At 45.5% G+C, this 15,711-nt stretch overlaps 1 protein-coding gene across 2 annotated transcripts in view; it reads right to left on the bottom strand.

Moving 5' to 3' along the window:
* CPEB1 (cytoplasmic polyadenylation element binding protein 1) overlaps positions 1-15,711 on the bottom strand; it is a 106,421-nt gene that overhangs the window by 33,422 nt on the left and 57,288 nt on the right. For both annotated transcript variants that reach the window (XM_077263994.1, XM_077263995.1), the window contains exons 3-5: positions 13,937-14,137; positions 11,883-12,100; positions 9,978-10,230 (exon numbers count right to left, since the gene is read on the bottom strand). In XM_077263994.1, coding sequence (XP_077120109.1) covers positions 9,978-10,230; positions 11,883-12,100; positions 13,937-14,137 — 672 coding nt within the window. The remainder of the gene's footprint in view (positions 1-9,977; positions 10,231-11,882; positions 12,101-13,936; positions 14,138-15,711) is intronic.

Genomic DNA, 15,711 nt, shown 5'->3' with positions numbered 1-15,711 from the left:
AAATGAGAAATCACTGGTCAAATTTTAACCCTTATAACGTCCTAGCAAAAAAAAAATGTGTTTCCAAAATTGTGCTGATGTAAAGTAGACATGTGGGAAATGTTATTTATTAACTATTTTGTGTCACAACTCTGGTTTAGCAGAATAAAAATTCAAAATGTGAAAATTGCGAAATTTTCAAAATTTTTGCCAAATTTCCATTTTTTTCACAAATAAACTCAGAAATTATCGATCTAAATTTACCACTAACATGAAGCCCAATATGTCATGAAAAAAACAGTCTCAGAATCGCTAGGATCCGTTGAAGCGTTCCTGAGTTATTACCTCATAAAGGGACACTGGTCAGAATTGCAAAAAACGGCAAGGTCATTAAGGCCAAAATAAGCTGGGTCATGAAGGGGTTAAAGGGAACCCGTCACCAGGTTTGGCCAATACAAGTTGCGATTATCAACTTTTAGAATGCTGTATATCAGCCCTGAAAAGCCGTATCTGCCTCCAGCCTGACCTGCAAGAGAAAAAAAAAAAAAAAAAAAAAAAAAAAAAAGACAACACACCTTTCTACTCACCTGTGGGGGTGGTCTGAGGGGTGTTGCTGGTCCAGCACCTCCCATCTTGTGATGCCGCCCTCCTGCTTGCTTCATGTGGAAGACACGTCTTGGCACCATGCACAAGAACGCTGTGCTGAAGAGACTGGATGACAAAGGGATGCGTCATCCACAAGAAGCAAGCAGGAGGATGGGGATTGCAAGATGGAAGGTGCTGGACCAAGACCAGCGACACCCATTGTACCAGACCTCAGGTAAGTATAGCAAGTTATTCTCTTGCAGGTTGGGGCAGATACACAGCATTCTAGAATGCTGTATATCAGCTCTGAAAGGTAATGGCTGCATCTATTATCAGCCAAACCAGGTGACAGGTTCCCTTTAATCAGTCAGTGGTTGAAGAGCTCTGTACATTTAGTCATCTCATGATGTGCCTTGCAGATGTAGCAGTAATGCTTCAGGCATCCATGCATCATGGACATCTGAATGAGGCTTTATATCAAAAGCCTAGTGTGCAGTGGTACTAGGAAAAAAAAAAAAAAAAAAAGTAATCAGTATTAGACCTACCAGTAATTAGGTTTCCAGGAGTCCATACTGACAGCACCCTGGAGGACGTCCTCCTCCTTGCTGGGACAGGAAACACTGAGAATTGGCGGGTGGAACCGGATAGTTGAACTCTCATGTAACAAGAACCAACTCATGGAATGATGCAAATAAAAACATAACCGAATCACATTACAAAAATAGTATCTAGGCACAAATCTGAATATACCTGAGTCTATGACGAGCATGGGGGGGGTGGTAAGAGCTACCAGTGCTGTCAGTATGGACTCCCGGAAACAATTACCGGTAGGTCTAATACCGATTTTCCAGGACGACCCTCCTGACAGCACCCTGGAGTACCAAAGCACCTCCTTAGGGTGGGATTACCGCTTGGAGGACCTTCCTCCCAAAAGCGGTGTGCTGACCGGACATAACATCAAGCTTATAATGTTTACAGAAAGTGTCAGCCCTGGCCCATGGTGTGGCCTTACAGATTTGTTCCATGGAAGCTCCAGCACGCTCCGCCAAGGAGGCCAACACCCCACGAGTAGAATGGGCTTTTAAGCCTACTGGAGGGGACATACCCTCTGACTGATAAGCATCCGAGATCACATCTGTGATCCAACGAGCAATTGAGGCCTTCTTACCCCTATCCTTTCCCCCAAAAAGAATAAAAAGGTTTGCATCTGTACGCCAAGAGTCTGTGGCTTTTAAATAGTCCAAGACCCCCTATCTAACATCCAGTGAGTGGAAGGCTCTCTCTCGTTAGAAGGGTTATTACAAAAGGAAGGAAGTATTTCCTGATTCCTCTTTTTGATAGAGGCTACCTTTGGGATAAAAGCTGGATCTAATTTCAGAATTAGACTATCCTCCCTGATTTGTAGATAAGAATCCCTGATACATAGAGCCTGAATCTCTCCAACTCTTGGCTGTAGTAATCGCCACTAAGAAAGCAGTTTTCCCGAGTGCGAATAGAAATAGGCATATCCTCCCCCGGAGCGTAAGCGCCCTTACACAGGGCCCTAAGGACTAAGTTAAGGTCCCAGGACGGGGCCAACTGTAATGGTGGGACGCATTCTGTGCGTGGCCCAAATAAACCGTTATTATCCATGGGTGAGATGCCAAAGGATAGTCCAGAAATGTGCTTAGTGCAGATACCTGGACTTTTAATGTGCTGGGTCGAAGACCCAAGTTAAACCCTTTTTGTAGGAAGTCTAAGATACCAGGGATGTCCGGAGAGCCCGATAGAACATCGGACCTGCCACCATTTAGACAAAATAGTTTCCAGATTTTTTGGTAAATGGCTGAAGTAACAGGTTTTCTACTACCCTGGATAGTAGTTATGACCTGGTCTGACAAGCCTTTTGACTTCAGGATGTCCCTTTCAGGATCCAGGCTGAAAGACGGAGTCTGCTTGGATCTGGATGATACACTGGACCCTGGTGAATGACTCCCCCTGATGGGCAATTCGACTGGGTTGTCGATTGCTAAAGTCCACAATACGGGAAACCAGCTTCTTCTTGGCCAATATGAGACGATCAGGACGACCTTTGCTTGATCCTCTCCTTGATTTTTCGTAGAACAGCTGGAATTAATGCCAGGGGTGGGAATGCATGCGAGAGAGGTTGATCCCATTGCTGGCTCAGTGCATCTACCCCCTCTGGAAGATCCGAGGGGTTCAGGGAGAAGAATCTCAAGGTCTTAGAGTTTCTTCTGGTTGCAAATAAGTCGATGTTGGGGGTTCCCCATCGGTGACAAACTCCGGAAGATGCTCTGCTTCAATTCCCACTCTGTTGGACACAGTTCCCATCTGCTTAAGTAATCTGCTATCACATTCTGAGATCCTTCTAGGTGGATAGCAGTTCTAGATATCACTGTGTCCTCTGCCCAGTTGAAGATCATCTCTGCTAGATCCTGCAGTGGTTGATATCTTGGGCCTCCCTGATGGTTCAGGAATGAGACTGTCGTTACATTGTCGGAGAAGATTCTAACATGCCGATCTGAGAGCGTGAGCCGATTGTGTCTTAACGCTTGCCATACGGCATATAGCTCTTTGAAGTTGGAAGATCTGTTTGATGCCTTCTGGCCAGTTGCCTTGCAAGATTCTGCCTTGTAGATGAGCTCCTCAGCCCCATGCGCTGGCGTCCGTGGTGACGACTACATAAGGGGAGGTGGTCCATAGAACTCCCACCTTCAGGTTCTCTGCCCGCATCCACCAGAGGAGAGATCTCCGTGTTGGACCTGTCAGCCTCAGAGTAGCCTCTAGGGAAGACTGACGGCGATCCCAAGCTGACAGGATCTGCCTTTGCAGGGGTCGTGAGTGTGTCTGCGCCCACCTGACATGGTATGCAGGCTGTCATTAGGCCGATTACTTTCAATGCCGTCCTTATGGTAACTCGATGTTCCAATAGATACCTCACTCGAGTTTGGATTGTCACTCGCTTGACATCTGGTAAGAAGGATATTCTACGTCTGGAGTCCAGATGCACTCCCAGGAAAGTTTTCCTCTGTTCTGGTAGAAGATTGGACTTCTGCCGGTTTAGTACCCATCTGAGATGTTCCATCACTGCAATTGTCCGATCTGATTCTCCAGGAGCTTTACTGAATCTGCCACAAGAAGAAAGTTGTCCAGGTACGGAATTATGATGCCTTGTCTTCTCAGGAAGGCCACCATCTGATACAAGTTTTGTAAAAATACGAGGCGCGTAAGCCAGTCCGAAGGGGAGGCCTTGAAACTGATAGTGGCAGGTCCGGGTTGGCAGAGCTACTGCAAACCTCAGCAGGTTCTGAGACAAGGGGTGTACTGGGACCCGATAGTAGACCCTCTTTAGGTCGATAGTACACATGACCGCATCTTGATTTATGAGCTGAATTGCTGACCTGATAGGTTCCGAATGGAATCTTTTGCATCTCACCCAGGCATTCAAAGGCTTTAGATTTATTATAGTGCGAGTGTCACCCGATGGCCTTGTGATAGTGAACAGGGAAGAATAGTGACCCTTTCCTATCTGACAGAGGGACTGGGATTATTACCTCTGTCCTGAGCATGTCCTGTAAATCTTTTAGTAATATTTTTTTATTTATATAGCGCCAACATATTCCGCAGCGCTTTACAACTTATAGAGGGCACTTGTACAGACAATAGACATTACAGCATAACAGAAATCACAGTTCAAAACAGATACCAGGAGGAATGAGGGCCCTGCTCGCAAGCTTACAAACTATGAGGAAAAGGGGAGACACGAGAGGTGTATGGTAACAATTGCTTTAGTTATTTGGACCAGCCATAGTGTAAGGCTCGGGTGTTCATGTAAATCTGCATGAACCAGTTAACTGCCTAAGTATGTAGCAGTACAGACACAGAGTGCTATTAACTGCATAAAGTGTATGAGAACATGATGCGAGGAACCTGATTATGTTTTTTTTTTTGTTTTGTTTTTTTTATTAGGTCCACACAGGGATAGTTAGGTTAATGCATTGAGGCGGTAGGCCAGTCTGAACAAATGAGTTTTTAGGGCACGCTTAAAACTGTGGGGATTGGGGATTAATCGTATTATCCTAGGTAGTGCATTCCAAAGAATCGGCGCAGCACGTGTAAAGTCTTGGAGACGGGAGTGGGAGGTTCTGATTATTGAGGATGCTAACCTGAGGTCATTAGTGGAGCGGAGGGCACGGGTAGGGTAGTATAGCCGAATCTGCCGTAACTATAGTAGGTGCAATGTACCTTTCTGGGGGAGGGGAGTAAAGCTCTATGCTGTATCCCTCTGACACGGTACTGCGAACCCACTGACTGGGTGATCTGAGCCCAGTTTCCTGCGAACCTCCGAAGCCTTCCCCCGATGCAGGTGGCGTTATTGTGACTTATTTTTATAGGATGGACTAAAGAGAGATACTCTACTCCTGTTACCCTGTCCACGGGAGCCTCTGTAGGATCCTCTGCTGGACCGACCCTGACCCCTAGTTTCAAACTGCTTTTTGGAGAAGAAACCTCTCCGAAAGGGCTGGGACCGTTTAGGCCTGTCCTCAGGAAATCCTTTTTTATCAGATGCTGACTCAAGGATAGAGTCCAAATCAGGTCCAAACACCCTCTGTCCCGAAAACGGAATAGAGCAGAGTTTGGACTTAGAGGTATTGTCACCTGACCAAGACCTCAACTACACAGCCCTCCTAGCCGCATTAGATAGAGAGCTGTTACGGGCTGAAAATCTAACTGATTCGGCTGTCATATCTGATAAAAATGCCATAGCGGATTTCATGATAGGAAGGAAATGCAGAATATCTGATCTAGGGGTCTTATTGGATAATTGCTCTTCCAACTGCCCCATCCATAAGTACATAGATCTGGCCACCGAAGTGGCTGCTATGTTCGTTCTAATCAGAGCAGCAGAAGCTTCCCAGGCCCTTTTTAGGAGGATGTCAGCCTTCCTATCCATAGGGTCACGTAGACTAGAGGAGTCTTCGAAGGGTATAGCAGTCTTTAGTGTCTTTTGCAACGGGAACGTCAATTCTAGGGACCTCCTCTCATAACTTGACTTCCCCAGGGTCAAATGGCAAGCAACCTTTAAAGTCCCGAGATAGCACCAATCGGCGCTCCGCCTCCTTCCATTCCTCTAGGACCATAGCTTTGATATGATCACTTATAGGAAACAGTCAGGTTTTGTGCCACAAGTCCCCCGAATATCAAGTCCTGTCTGGACTGTGGTTTAGAAGTTTCCTCGATCTGCATCGTATTTCTTACGGCCTGGACAAGCTCATCTGTCTCCTCCGACTGGAAGAGATACTTCCTGGCTCGGTCCTGGTTCTCTACAGGAATTTCTCCCTCCTCTTATATCAAATCCCTGAGCTCGGAACCTTCATCAGAAAAATACTCTGGCTCCCCCTGGGCTTCCTCCCGCCTGGCGTGCTTGCGACCAGCAATGGGACTGGCAGGCCAAGAATGCGAAAGGCTGGATATAGAGGCCTGCACCTCTTCCCGTATTAAGGATCTCATCTCAGAGAGCAGTGACGTCTGCTCATCCTTCATGACCTTAGAAGTGCAGGATGCACAGAGGGTCTTGCCATGGGAGTCTGGGAGCTTAATATGGCATATGGGACATCTGTAGCTCTTTGCCGTGACCTTCCCAGATTTTTTAGCCGTGGCAGGGGGAGCAGCAGGATTTCCCTTATCCTAAATGACATAAGATAGGGAGTAATAGGCTAGAAGGTGCGTGGTATTTACTGGGTTAAGGATGTACTACTGCCCCAGGCAGACTTACCCCTTCCTCTTAATTTCTGTCTTCCATAGCCAGTCCTGAAGCAGACAACGCACCCCTTGCAAGATGCTGGACGCTAACCCAGCAGCGACCGCTCTGTTCAGCGTTCTCCTTAGGGGAGCGTCTGCCTTCCCCACTCATAGAACGCCACCGAAGTGACGTTTAGCCGGCTCTGATGAAACTGGAAGTGACGCGGCTCACTAGACCCGGCTGTAGCGTTTCCAGAACTGCGCGCCCAGCAGAATGGAGGCCTGTCTGGATCTTCGCCGTGTCTTGAACCGAGAGCCCCTCACCGGGAGGAGCGGTTTAATCCTGGAGCTTCATCCCACTCCGGGCCTCTGGGGTAGAGGGACTCTCCCCTGGGGAGTTTCGACCCTGAGCCCTTGACAGGGGGAAGGATTTGGATGACCGCACGATCCCCGAGCTCGGCAAGTATGCGCTGCTCCTCTTCGTGTGTCCCTCCATGCAGGGACAGGAAAAACACTGAGGATTGGTGGGGGAACAGGATATTTGAACTCTCGTGTGTTTCCTGTCCCAGCAAGGAGAAGGACGTCCTCCAGGGTGCTGTCAGGAGGGACGTCCTGGAAAACAAACATTTAAGTCACCCATTGGCTATTAAATAATTTGAAGATGTGTCAAAACCAAGTCAGAATTTGTAAAAAAAATAAAATAAAGATTCTTGTTAAGTGACAGATGAGCGTAAGTTTTAAAAACCTTTTTGTAGGTGGAGTGCTTAGAAAAAGTTAAAAATGTACATCCAGAAAAATGGCACCAGCCTTTGCACTGTAGCATCTGTCACTGAGATGCTACCCCCATTTTACTGCAGCCAATTGTTTAGCCCCTCTAGCAAAATGGCACTATTGCTTGCTGACAGATGCTGCAGCACTATTTTTTTTGCAAAAAACTTGGCTGCAGCAAAATGGTGGTGGCACCATTTTGCTGGATGTATTCCCCCTTCCCCCAAGCCTCACAATAGCCAACATATGGATCATCTGTAAGGAGTTGGTGGGCACCCTCACGTGCCTCCTCTCCCCTGGTTACTGTTCACATATTACATGCAGCACCCCATGGTGTACTAATGAGAAGTGTAACATTTATACATGTTTACTGATGTTTGTGTATGGTAATGCAATGCATTTGTTATATACTGTGTGTAAGCTTCGGTATAGTATAGGACCATAAGGGGATTAGAGTAGAGGGGGGCAGCATAGAGATAGTATAGAATAGATAGATTAGTAAGACACAGGCAGCATGGGGTTTAGTTAGAGGGGAGGAGTTAGAACAGAGCAGGGCAGAGCCACAGTGATATAGGAGAAGTACCTCCTGGATAGGCAGCAGAGCCTGGGCAGCTGTGCCCAGGGTGAGATGTGAGAAACAGTGACAGATGTTAGACAGCTGTGGGTATAAAGCTGCAACAGCAGTAAGGGGCCCCAGGATATAGTTGGTATTCACAGGTGTAAAAACCACAAAAAAAAAAAAAAAAAAAAAAAAAAAAAAGTGTAAATCCGCAGGTAAAACGCAGGGAGTTTTACCTGTGGATTTTTCAGATTCTGCGTGGAAAAATCCACACACGAATCTGCAACGTGTGCACATACCCGGTGTGTTCTGTTGCGAATGCTGCATATGCAGCAAAAGGGACACCATTTTATCTGAGGTGCCAGGGTGTGGGAACAGAACAGCCTGATGCTATGACTATCACCCTGGCTGCCTTACACAGCAGTATTGCATGTCAATATATGCATTATGTCAGAGGGATCTGTGACCTTCCATAAGCTTATACAGATGGCTACATATGAAGAGCACCACATCAAGAACCCCCACAGGCTGCCCCAGAACATGAGAATCTCACTAACTGCAAATAACCACAAGACTGATATCACTCCAGGTATCATTGTAGTCAGTGTAACGGCACCAACCTGAAATTTTCTGTAGGTTACTGTGCACAAACCTGCCGACAGGTTTGCTTTAATACACGCTTATATTGCAGTGAGAAAAATTCTCAATTTGTGTTTGTTAGCAGTAAAGCCAGAATTGGCCCCAACGAGCATGCGCAGTTGTGCTTGACGCTTGTGCTAACGCAGGACCTGCCGATCCCACTGCACATGTGCTAATTGAAATGATACTATTGGTCAGATCTGATCATGTAACTGGTTACCTTAGTAACCACTAATGTGCAGTTGTGTTTGATACTTTGTCAGCACAGGACCTGTCGACTCTACTGCACATGTGCCAATTGAACTGATGTTACTGGCCAGATCCAACCATGTGACCGGCCACCTTAGATACATAAAGGTAATTAGTACTTTAAATTAGTACACATCCCCTTGAGAAAGCATCTATACAAAAAAGTGAAACTTGTTGTTTTTTGGGTCCTGTCCGGTGCTGCTAACCCTCCAACTTATATACTGGTAAGCGCTATTTATCTGTATCTATTTATGCCATTTTTGGACTATTTGGTCACAATTACTGCTACTATTGATCTTATTAGTTAAGCGCTGTTTATTTTTGGCAGGTGCACAGCATTGGTGATCCTTTAGCATCATCCTTGTGCACTTTATCTGCTTTGTTTATTTACTTTTGTATACCTATAAAAAAATATTTTATATATTATAGAGATAGATATCTATATCTATCAACTTATATACTCCTTATTTCAAAGATATCAAGACTGTAGTCTACTAAATGGTGCTGCAATGAGATCCTAAACTTAGCCAACCCCCAGGAGACGTCAGATATATGCGAGCAGACCCTGCACAAGTGATACAGTCATAATGCAAGCTAGCAGTACACTTGATTTTCACAACAAACGTCAGCAGCTGCTCCCCAGTTGTAAAGTTGAAAATTTCAACTTACTGTCTTTATGGTAGAGAATTTGAAAGTTTTAGTGCCTTCTATGGTTAAAAATTCCATGACATTCCCAGTAAGTAACAGTTTCAGGTGAACTTCGCAGGCTGCTATAGAATTTTATGCGTACGAACTGTCAAATCTCAGTAATCAGCCTGAATTCACTGAAGACAGATTTTACCCAAGAATGGAGAACGAAAGATCAGTCCAGGATAAGACTGCAGCAATTTTTCACTGAGAAAGTTAAAGGGAACGAGTCAGCAGGATTGTGCACAGAAACCTACAGACAGTGTCAGGTGAGAGCCATTATACGATTAAAATGATACCTTGGTTGATGAAATCCGTCTTGTGGTTGTTTAATATTTATTTTCATTTTTGTAATGAGATTCTCGTGCTGTGGGGTTGGTGTATGAGGTCCTCTGATTATATATTCATAATGACCCGCCCCCTAGTTTACATAATTTGTACATACTGAAAAAAGCCTTCAGCAGGCAGGCCCCGAATGTGGCACCTGCACTGAAAACAAACATTAAACCACAAGACGGAATTAATCAACCAAGGCATCATTGTAATCAGTATAACAGCGCTGACGTGATGCTGTGTGTAAGTTACTGTGCACAATCCTGCTGACAGGTTCATTTTAATAGAAGCTTTAAATCTTAACTATTGCTTTATGGAGAAAAAAAAAGTTACATTTTAAAGCTTCCACAGCAAGTGCTGTTGACATTTAAAGTAACATTTACTTACAAGCCAAATGTTACATTGAATTAGACAGATTAGCGCAAAACTATCTTACCCGCTGCCTGTCTGTGCAGGCGTGCCTCCCTTTCAATGCTGAATGGATCGTCAGCAGTGTCAAGCAAATCCCATGATGGCCATACAGAAGTACCAGGCCATCTTTTTGATAATCCTATGGGGGAAGCGGTGGCTGCTGCTAAAGCAGCATGATCTGGATCAAGCCTTGAGCCAATAGCCAGCTTTAGAGGGTCCCGGGAAACTCCGCTCCCCAATGGAAGAAAGGGTAGAGGTGGAGAAATACGTAGACTAGACTGGAAAGCATAAAGATAAGAAATTGTTAAACAGTTGCACTGCTGCAGATAACTTAATCCATAGACCAGTGATGGCGAACCTATGACACGCGTGTCAGTGCTGACACGCGTAGTCATTTTCAGTGACACGCCGGCTGCGGCCCCATAGAAATTGCATCTTTACATTGCATGCCATCCGATCCGATTTTTTATCGAATCGGATGCCATGCAGGAGGTCTGTGGGCCCAAACAGAGCTCTGGTGCAGAGCGTCTAGGCCTGGGACTTCCGGTAGGCCAGGCGCAGCTCCCGGAAGTCCCAGGCCTCTGCGTCGGAGCTGTGTTGTTTGGGCGGCATTGCGCTGCTCCCTGCTTTGCCGGCCGGAAAGATCGGACCTACCGGTCCCATGCCTAGAGTCCGCTCTGCGCCCTAGCTCTGTTGGGTGGCATTGCGCTGCTCCCTGCTGCGCCGACCAGAAGTCCCAGGCTGCACTTCTGAGGCCTGAGGAGATCGCTGTCTGGAGGCCCTGTGATTGCTGTCTGCAGGCCCTGTGACAACTACAGCAACCATCATCCAGTGAACTGTGGGGTGTCATTGGCCATTACTAAGATAAGTGAGGGGGAGGCTGGAAGAGGCCTGTGCTATGGGTGCCGTTTCCCGCCATTAGGAACGCCATCTTGCAGCATAGTACAGAATCCATTTCACCACCATTACTGTTTGTGGTGCATCCTTATTAACCCCTATTTCTGCTAATTGCCTGCAGGGCTAACTATAAATCTTCTCTCATGGAGAAGCCACAAAATAAAAAACCAAAGTTAAGTAAAGGGAGTGGTAGTAGTAGCAGTAGCCGACCCTTTCAAGAGACATGGACTGAGATGTATGGCATTATAGAAAAAAATGGCAGATCATTTTGCGTTCTATGTAGTGAAACGGTAGTAAGCAGAACGTGGAATGTAAATAGACATTTTGAAACTAATAATTCCCAGCTCTTGAAAAAAAGTGAGGCTGAAAGGAAGGAATACATTTCCAGGCAGCTACACCTTCATAAGAGCCAATCTAATTCCATCCTAAAATTTGTAAAAAGCTCTACAAATTTAACATCTGCAAGTCTGAGCATTGCTCACTCCATAGCTCAGCATGGAAAAGCACTCAGTGAGGGAGAATTTATTAAAGATACTCTTTTAAGATGTGCACCAGTTCTATTTCAGGATATGCAGAATAAAGATGCAATTATTAAGAGAATATCTGAGTTACCACCACAACAGCTGGAGTGCCACAGGTTCGACATCACAAGAATTTCCCCTCCCCCTCACTTATCTTAGTTCACGGCACCCCACACAAGTTAAATAGCAAGACCAACAAAAGAAACCAACTGACAGATGAACAAAAGTCACTAAGCAGGTAAGTTAAATTATACATATTTGTTATTTAAACTATACATGTCGCAAAATTATGGTTTTTTATCAAGGTGACACCACCCAAGTTATGCTCGGTTTTTTGGCGAATTTTGACACACCAAGCTCAAAAGGTTGCCCATCACTGCCATAGACAGAGCCGAAATTTAGTGCTATTGCATACGAATGACTACATAAAAGCATAAATACATGTCACTTGGATAATGTATTATTAAGTTATACACTTGATCCATTGTATTAACAATCAACATTATGCTTACAATCAAGTCAGAGAGGTGGTCTGAGCCAGAGCTGAATCCACTAGTATCAGAGTCAGAAGGGCTGCTAGAACGAGAGTCCAAAATTGATCGGCTGTCCAGTCGCGAATTACGAAGCAGTGGGGAAGGGTACTTATCCACCAAGTCTGAGCCAATCGGGTCCAAGGGCAAGAAGCCAAGAGGTGGAGGTTTTCCCAAAGGATTGTGGAGAAGGTTGAAAACTAAAAAAACAAAAACTTTTCTTCAACACAATTGTACAGCATCATCCTTAAATTCAACATCTTGCTTTAACAGAATTTACAGTCTAGTAAACAAGTCCCATGAAACAGTTTTGCTTGATTGTCATGTTCAAGCTGCATACAAGCCAACACCCACCTTTGGGAAAGATAGAAGCCTGAACATACTGGATGCCAGAGTTGTTCGCTTTAGATCTCCGCAGTATTTATTTATGGGATTGGCATTGGATGTTCCAGAGGATACATTTTGCTGAATCACTGCCTTAAGGGAATCTGTTACCAGGTTTTTGCTACCGAGAGCAGTATGATACAGGTGCCGATGCCTCAATTCCAGAGCAATGATTCATTTTACTGGGCTGCTTATTTTAAGTTTAATCAAAACCATTTGAGCTGCTACAGATTAGTTTGAGTGCTGCACCCTTTAAAGCCTCTTTCACATTTTCGTCAGTATGGGGCTGTCGCAAACAGTCGGCCCTACGTACCGACGTTGTGCAAAATTGTGCACAACGTGGGCAGCGGATGCAGTTTTCCGACGCATCCACTGCCCATCATGAAGTCCAGGGAGGAGGGGGGGGCGGAGTTCTGGCCACGCATGTGGTCGGAAATGGCGGATCCGATGGAGGAAAAAAAACGTTCCCTTGAACGTTTTTCGTCACAACGGTCCACAAAAACACGACGCATCCGTTGCAAGATGGATGTGACGGATGGCCAGCTGTCGCAATCAGTCATCAAAAGTCTATGGCAAGAAAAACACATCCTGCGGGCACATTTGTATTCTGTTTTTTTACCAAAAAAACGGATGGCAAAAGACGGAAGTGTGAAAGAGGCCTTAGGCTTTCACACTTTCGTCGGTACGGGGCCGTCAAAGCATCGGCGCGACGTACCAACGAAGTGTTTGCTTTCACACTTCCGTCTGCGTTGCCAAGCAGGAAAGATTGTGAGAGCGATACAAATCTACAGGAAAATGCAGGATGCTGCATTTAAAAAAAAAAAAAAAAAAAAAAAAGACCGATTGCGACTCAAGCATAAAGACGAAGTGTGAAAGAGGCCTTATTACAGCCTACAACATACATAAGCTGAATGCAGTCGGGGTGGGGGGGGGTTGACTGCATGCCCCTGATACCATCTGCTAATCTGGGGTCTGATACTGGGAGTCTAGCCTACTCCCCACTGCTAGTAGCAGCCAGCCTCCTGATATCACATGATGTGATGCAATAACCAATAGGGTGGGGGAGAAGCAGTGTAAGTTACAGGTAGTGTGAGGGTAGGAACCACACCATTCATGTTGTCCTATGTTTATGAAGGTTTGGCCGTTTCAATCATTTATCCCTCTCCTCCCCCCCAATCTCCACCATTGTACCCCTTTACCACAGCCATCTACATCTTCTCTATAGCCAGGCAAATAGAGTGCATGCATGTAAATGGTGAAGTGGGATAGGTTGAGTGATTTAGAAACATCAAATGAGGTCCTTAGAGTCCTCAAACCACCATGGCCCTCCGAAAACAAGATCTCACCCTTTGCACTAATCCAGCACCACCACATGGTTAACAGCTTGGTAGAGTATGACAAGCTGGGTTAGTAACAGAGCAAGAGCTCGCTCACTTCAATGAGGGCCATGGAGGTTTGTGGGATCCCACTTTTGCTCTATGGCCAAGTGACTGACAGGGATCTCAGGACCACCATCAAATCTACCAGGCTTTAACACAAAGGATTAACAAGTCAAGTCACATTAAACGTAACACTTACTGCCAAAACTAAATTTTAGAAGATAAGAATTAACTTTGTAAAGCTTAATAGCAATATGAAATGAAGTTTCTCACCTGACTGTGCTGCTGATGGGGTGCTGGACTGCCCAGCAATCTCAGAGTCCTGAGTGCTCCATGGCCGGTCCCAACCTGTGAGGCTGAGGGATTGCAGACCAAGGCACAAGTCATTTGTGTCAGGAAGGCCACGAGGAGACTGATCATGTGATGTTGGGAAGAGCATCCTACTTGCGGTAGCTCCTTCTGTATCTGCAAAGTCTGCTCAGGAACAGGAATGAAAAAGCTAGTGTCTGACATTTAATGCAAGGAAATTGCCACCTGCAGCAGGCAACTCCTAAATCATTACATCGCACACGACCCTCTATCCTGCAGGCAGAATTCAAACATAGCCATTTTGTACACTGAGGGAAAAATGCAAAATCAAAACATCGAATCTGCAGTTGGCAAGAAAACAAAAAAAGTCACTACAGGCTTCTGTGCACAAATGCAGGGACATTGTTTGTCCCTGCCTTCATCCCCTTCAGGATCCCTCCCACACAGTTTTGGATAGATGCCCAGCCTGAATCAGCAGCAGTGCAAGGCTTCATCATTGTGCTAGTATAATCTGTTTGCCTGGAATAGAGACAAGAGTTCTGAACTGCCGTTTACCAGGAAGCCATATGGATAAGCTTCTGAACAGTTGATTGTACTATGCATGACAAATGTCATCAGCCCTTGGAACTAAACCATGAAATTTAAGAATTACTGCAGCACATGCATAGAGAAAGGAGAAAGCATCTGCTGGACAGCACAGGTAGCTTTTTTTTTTTTTTAAACCTGAAAAAAAAAAAAAAAAAAAAAAGGCAGCTTTTCACACTAAAGTCTTCAGATCCTGCAGATTTCAAAGAAACCCGTAGACAAACATTAAGAAAAAGTGGCTGAAGATTACAATAAGTTTTTCAGGATGTGGTTTGGAAAGTTTACTTACCAATTTGCACTGTAACCAAGGGGGTGTTTGACATTCTACTATGGGATGTTTGCCTGCTTACAACTGGGGGGGGGGCGGGAGGGTTGGGGAGTGGGCGGTTAAGCACCTAAAGATGATCAAAACCAGCTTTCCCTACACAATATGTTAAAGGGAACCTGTCACCAGGTTTTTCCCCATATGAAGCAAAGCCTGTACCTGCAAGCCCTCATACAGCATTCTGATATACTATAAACCTCACCTAAAGGGAAGTCTGGTCTTAACCTGGTGCCTCCTCTTCCAATGCAGTCCTCCTGCACTGATTCATGTGGATGATGCATCCTGTCATCCATTGTCCAGAATTGTGCTCCTGCACATGCAATGAGCGTGCACTCTTTGGCCTTTTGCCATGCACTGCTGTTCGTTACTCTGCCCACAACAGGACAGAAGTATGCCTGTACTGGAGCGCGATGCTGGGCACTGGATAACCGAATGAGCCACCAACATGAAGCTGTGCAGGACAGTGTCACAAGAGGAAGCAGTGGATCGAGGCCAGTGATGCTTGAACCAGACCTCCCTGTAGGTGAGAAAGTTTGTCTTGAAGGCTGGCTTGGGCCATATATGCAGCATATTACAGTGCTTTATGAGGGCTTACCTCATTGGAAAAACCTGGTGACTGTTCCCTTTATGACTGAAGAGTTACCAGGTCATTGAGATCTCATTACCAGTACCAACTGATTACATGCACCAGGACATGGAACTTGTAACAAAATGCAGAGAGGTACTTGCAGTGGGCTTAGCTCTCCTCTCCAGGTCATTCAGATCTCACTGCTGGCAACTACTGTGATGGCAAGTTCAAAGAGGAGAGTTGTATGCTACATGTTGCCGT

Source organism: Ranitomeya variabilis, chromosome 5 (genome assembly GCF_051348905.1).
Source record: "Ranitomeya variabilis isolate aRanVar5 chromosome 5, aRanVar5.hap1, whole genome shotgun sequence".
Taxonomy (NCBI): domain Eukaryota; kingdom Metazoa; phylum Chordata; class Amphibia; order Anura; family Dendrobatidae; genus Ranitomeya; species Ranitomeya variabilis.
The sequence above is the reverse complement of the archived record's forward strand: the minus strand, read 5'-3'. Positions and strand labels throughout refer to the sequence as shown.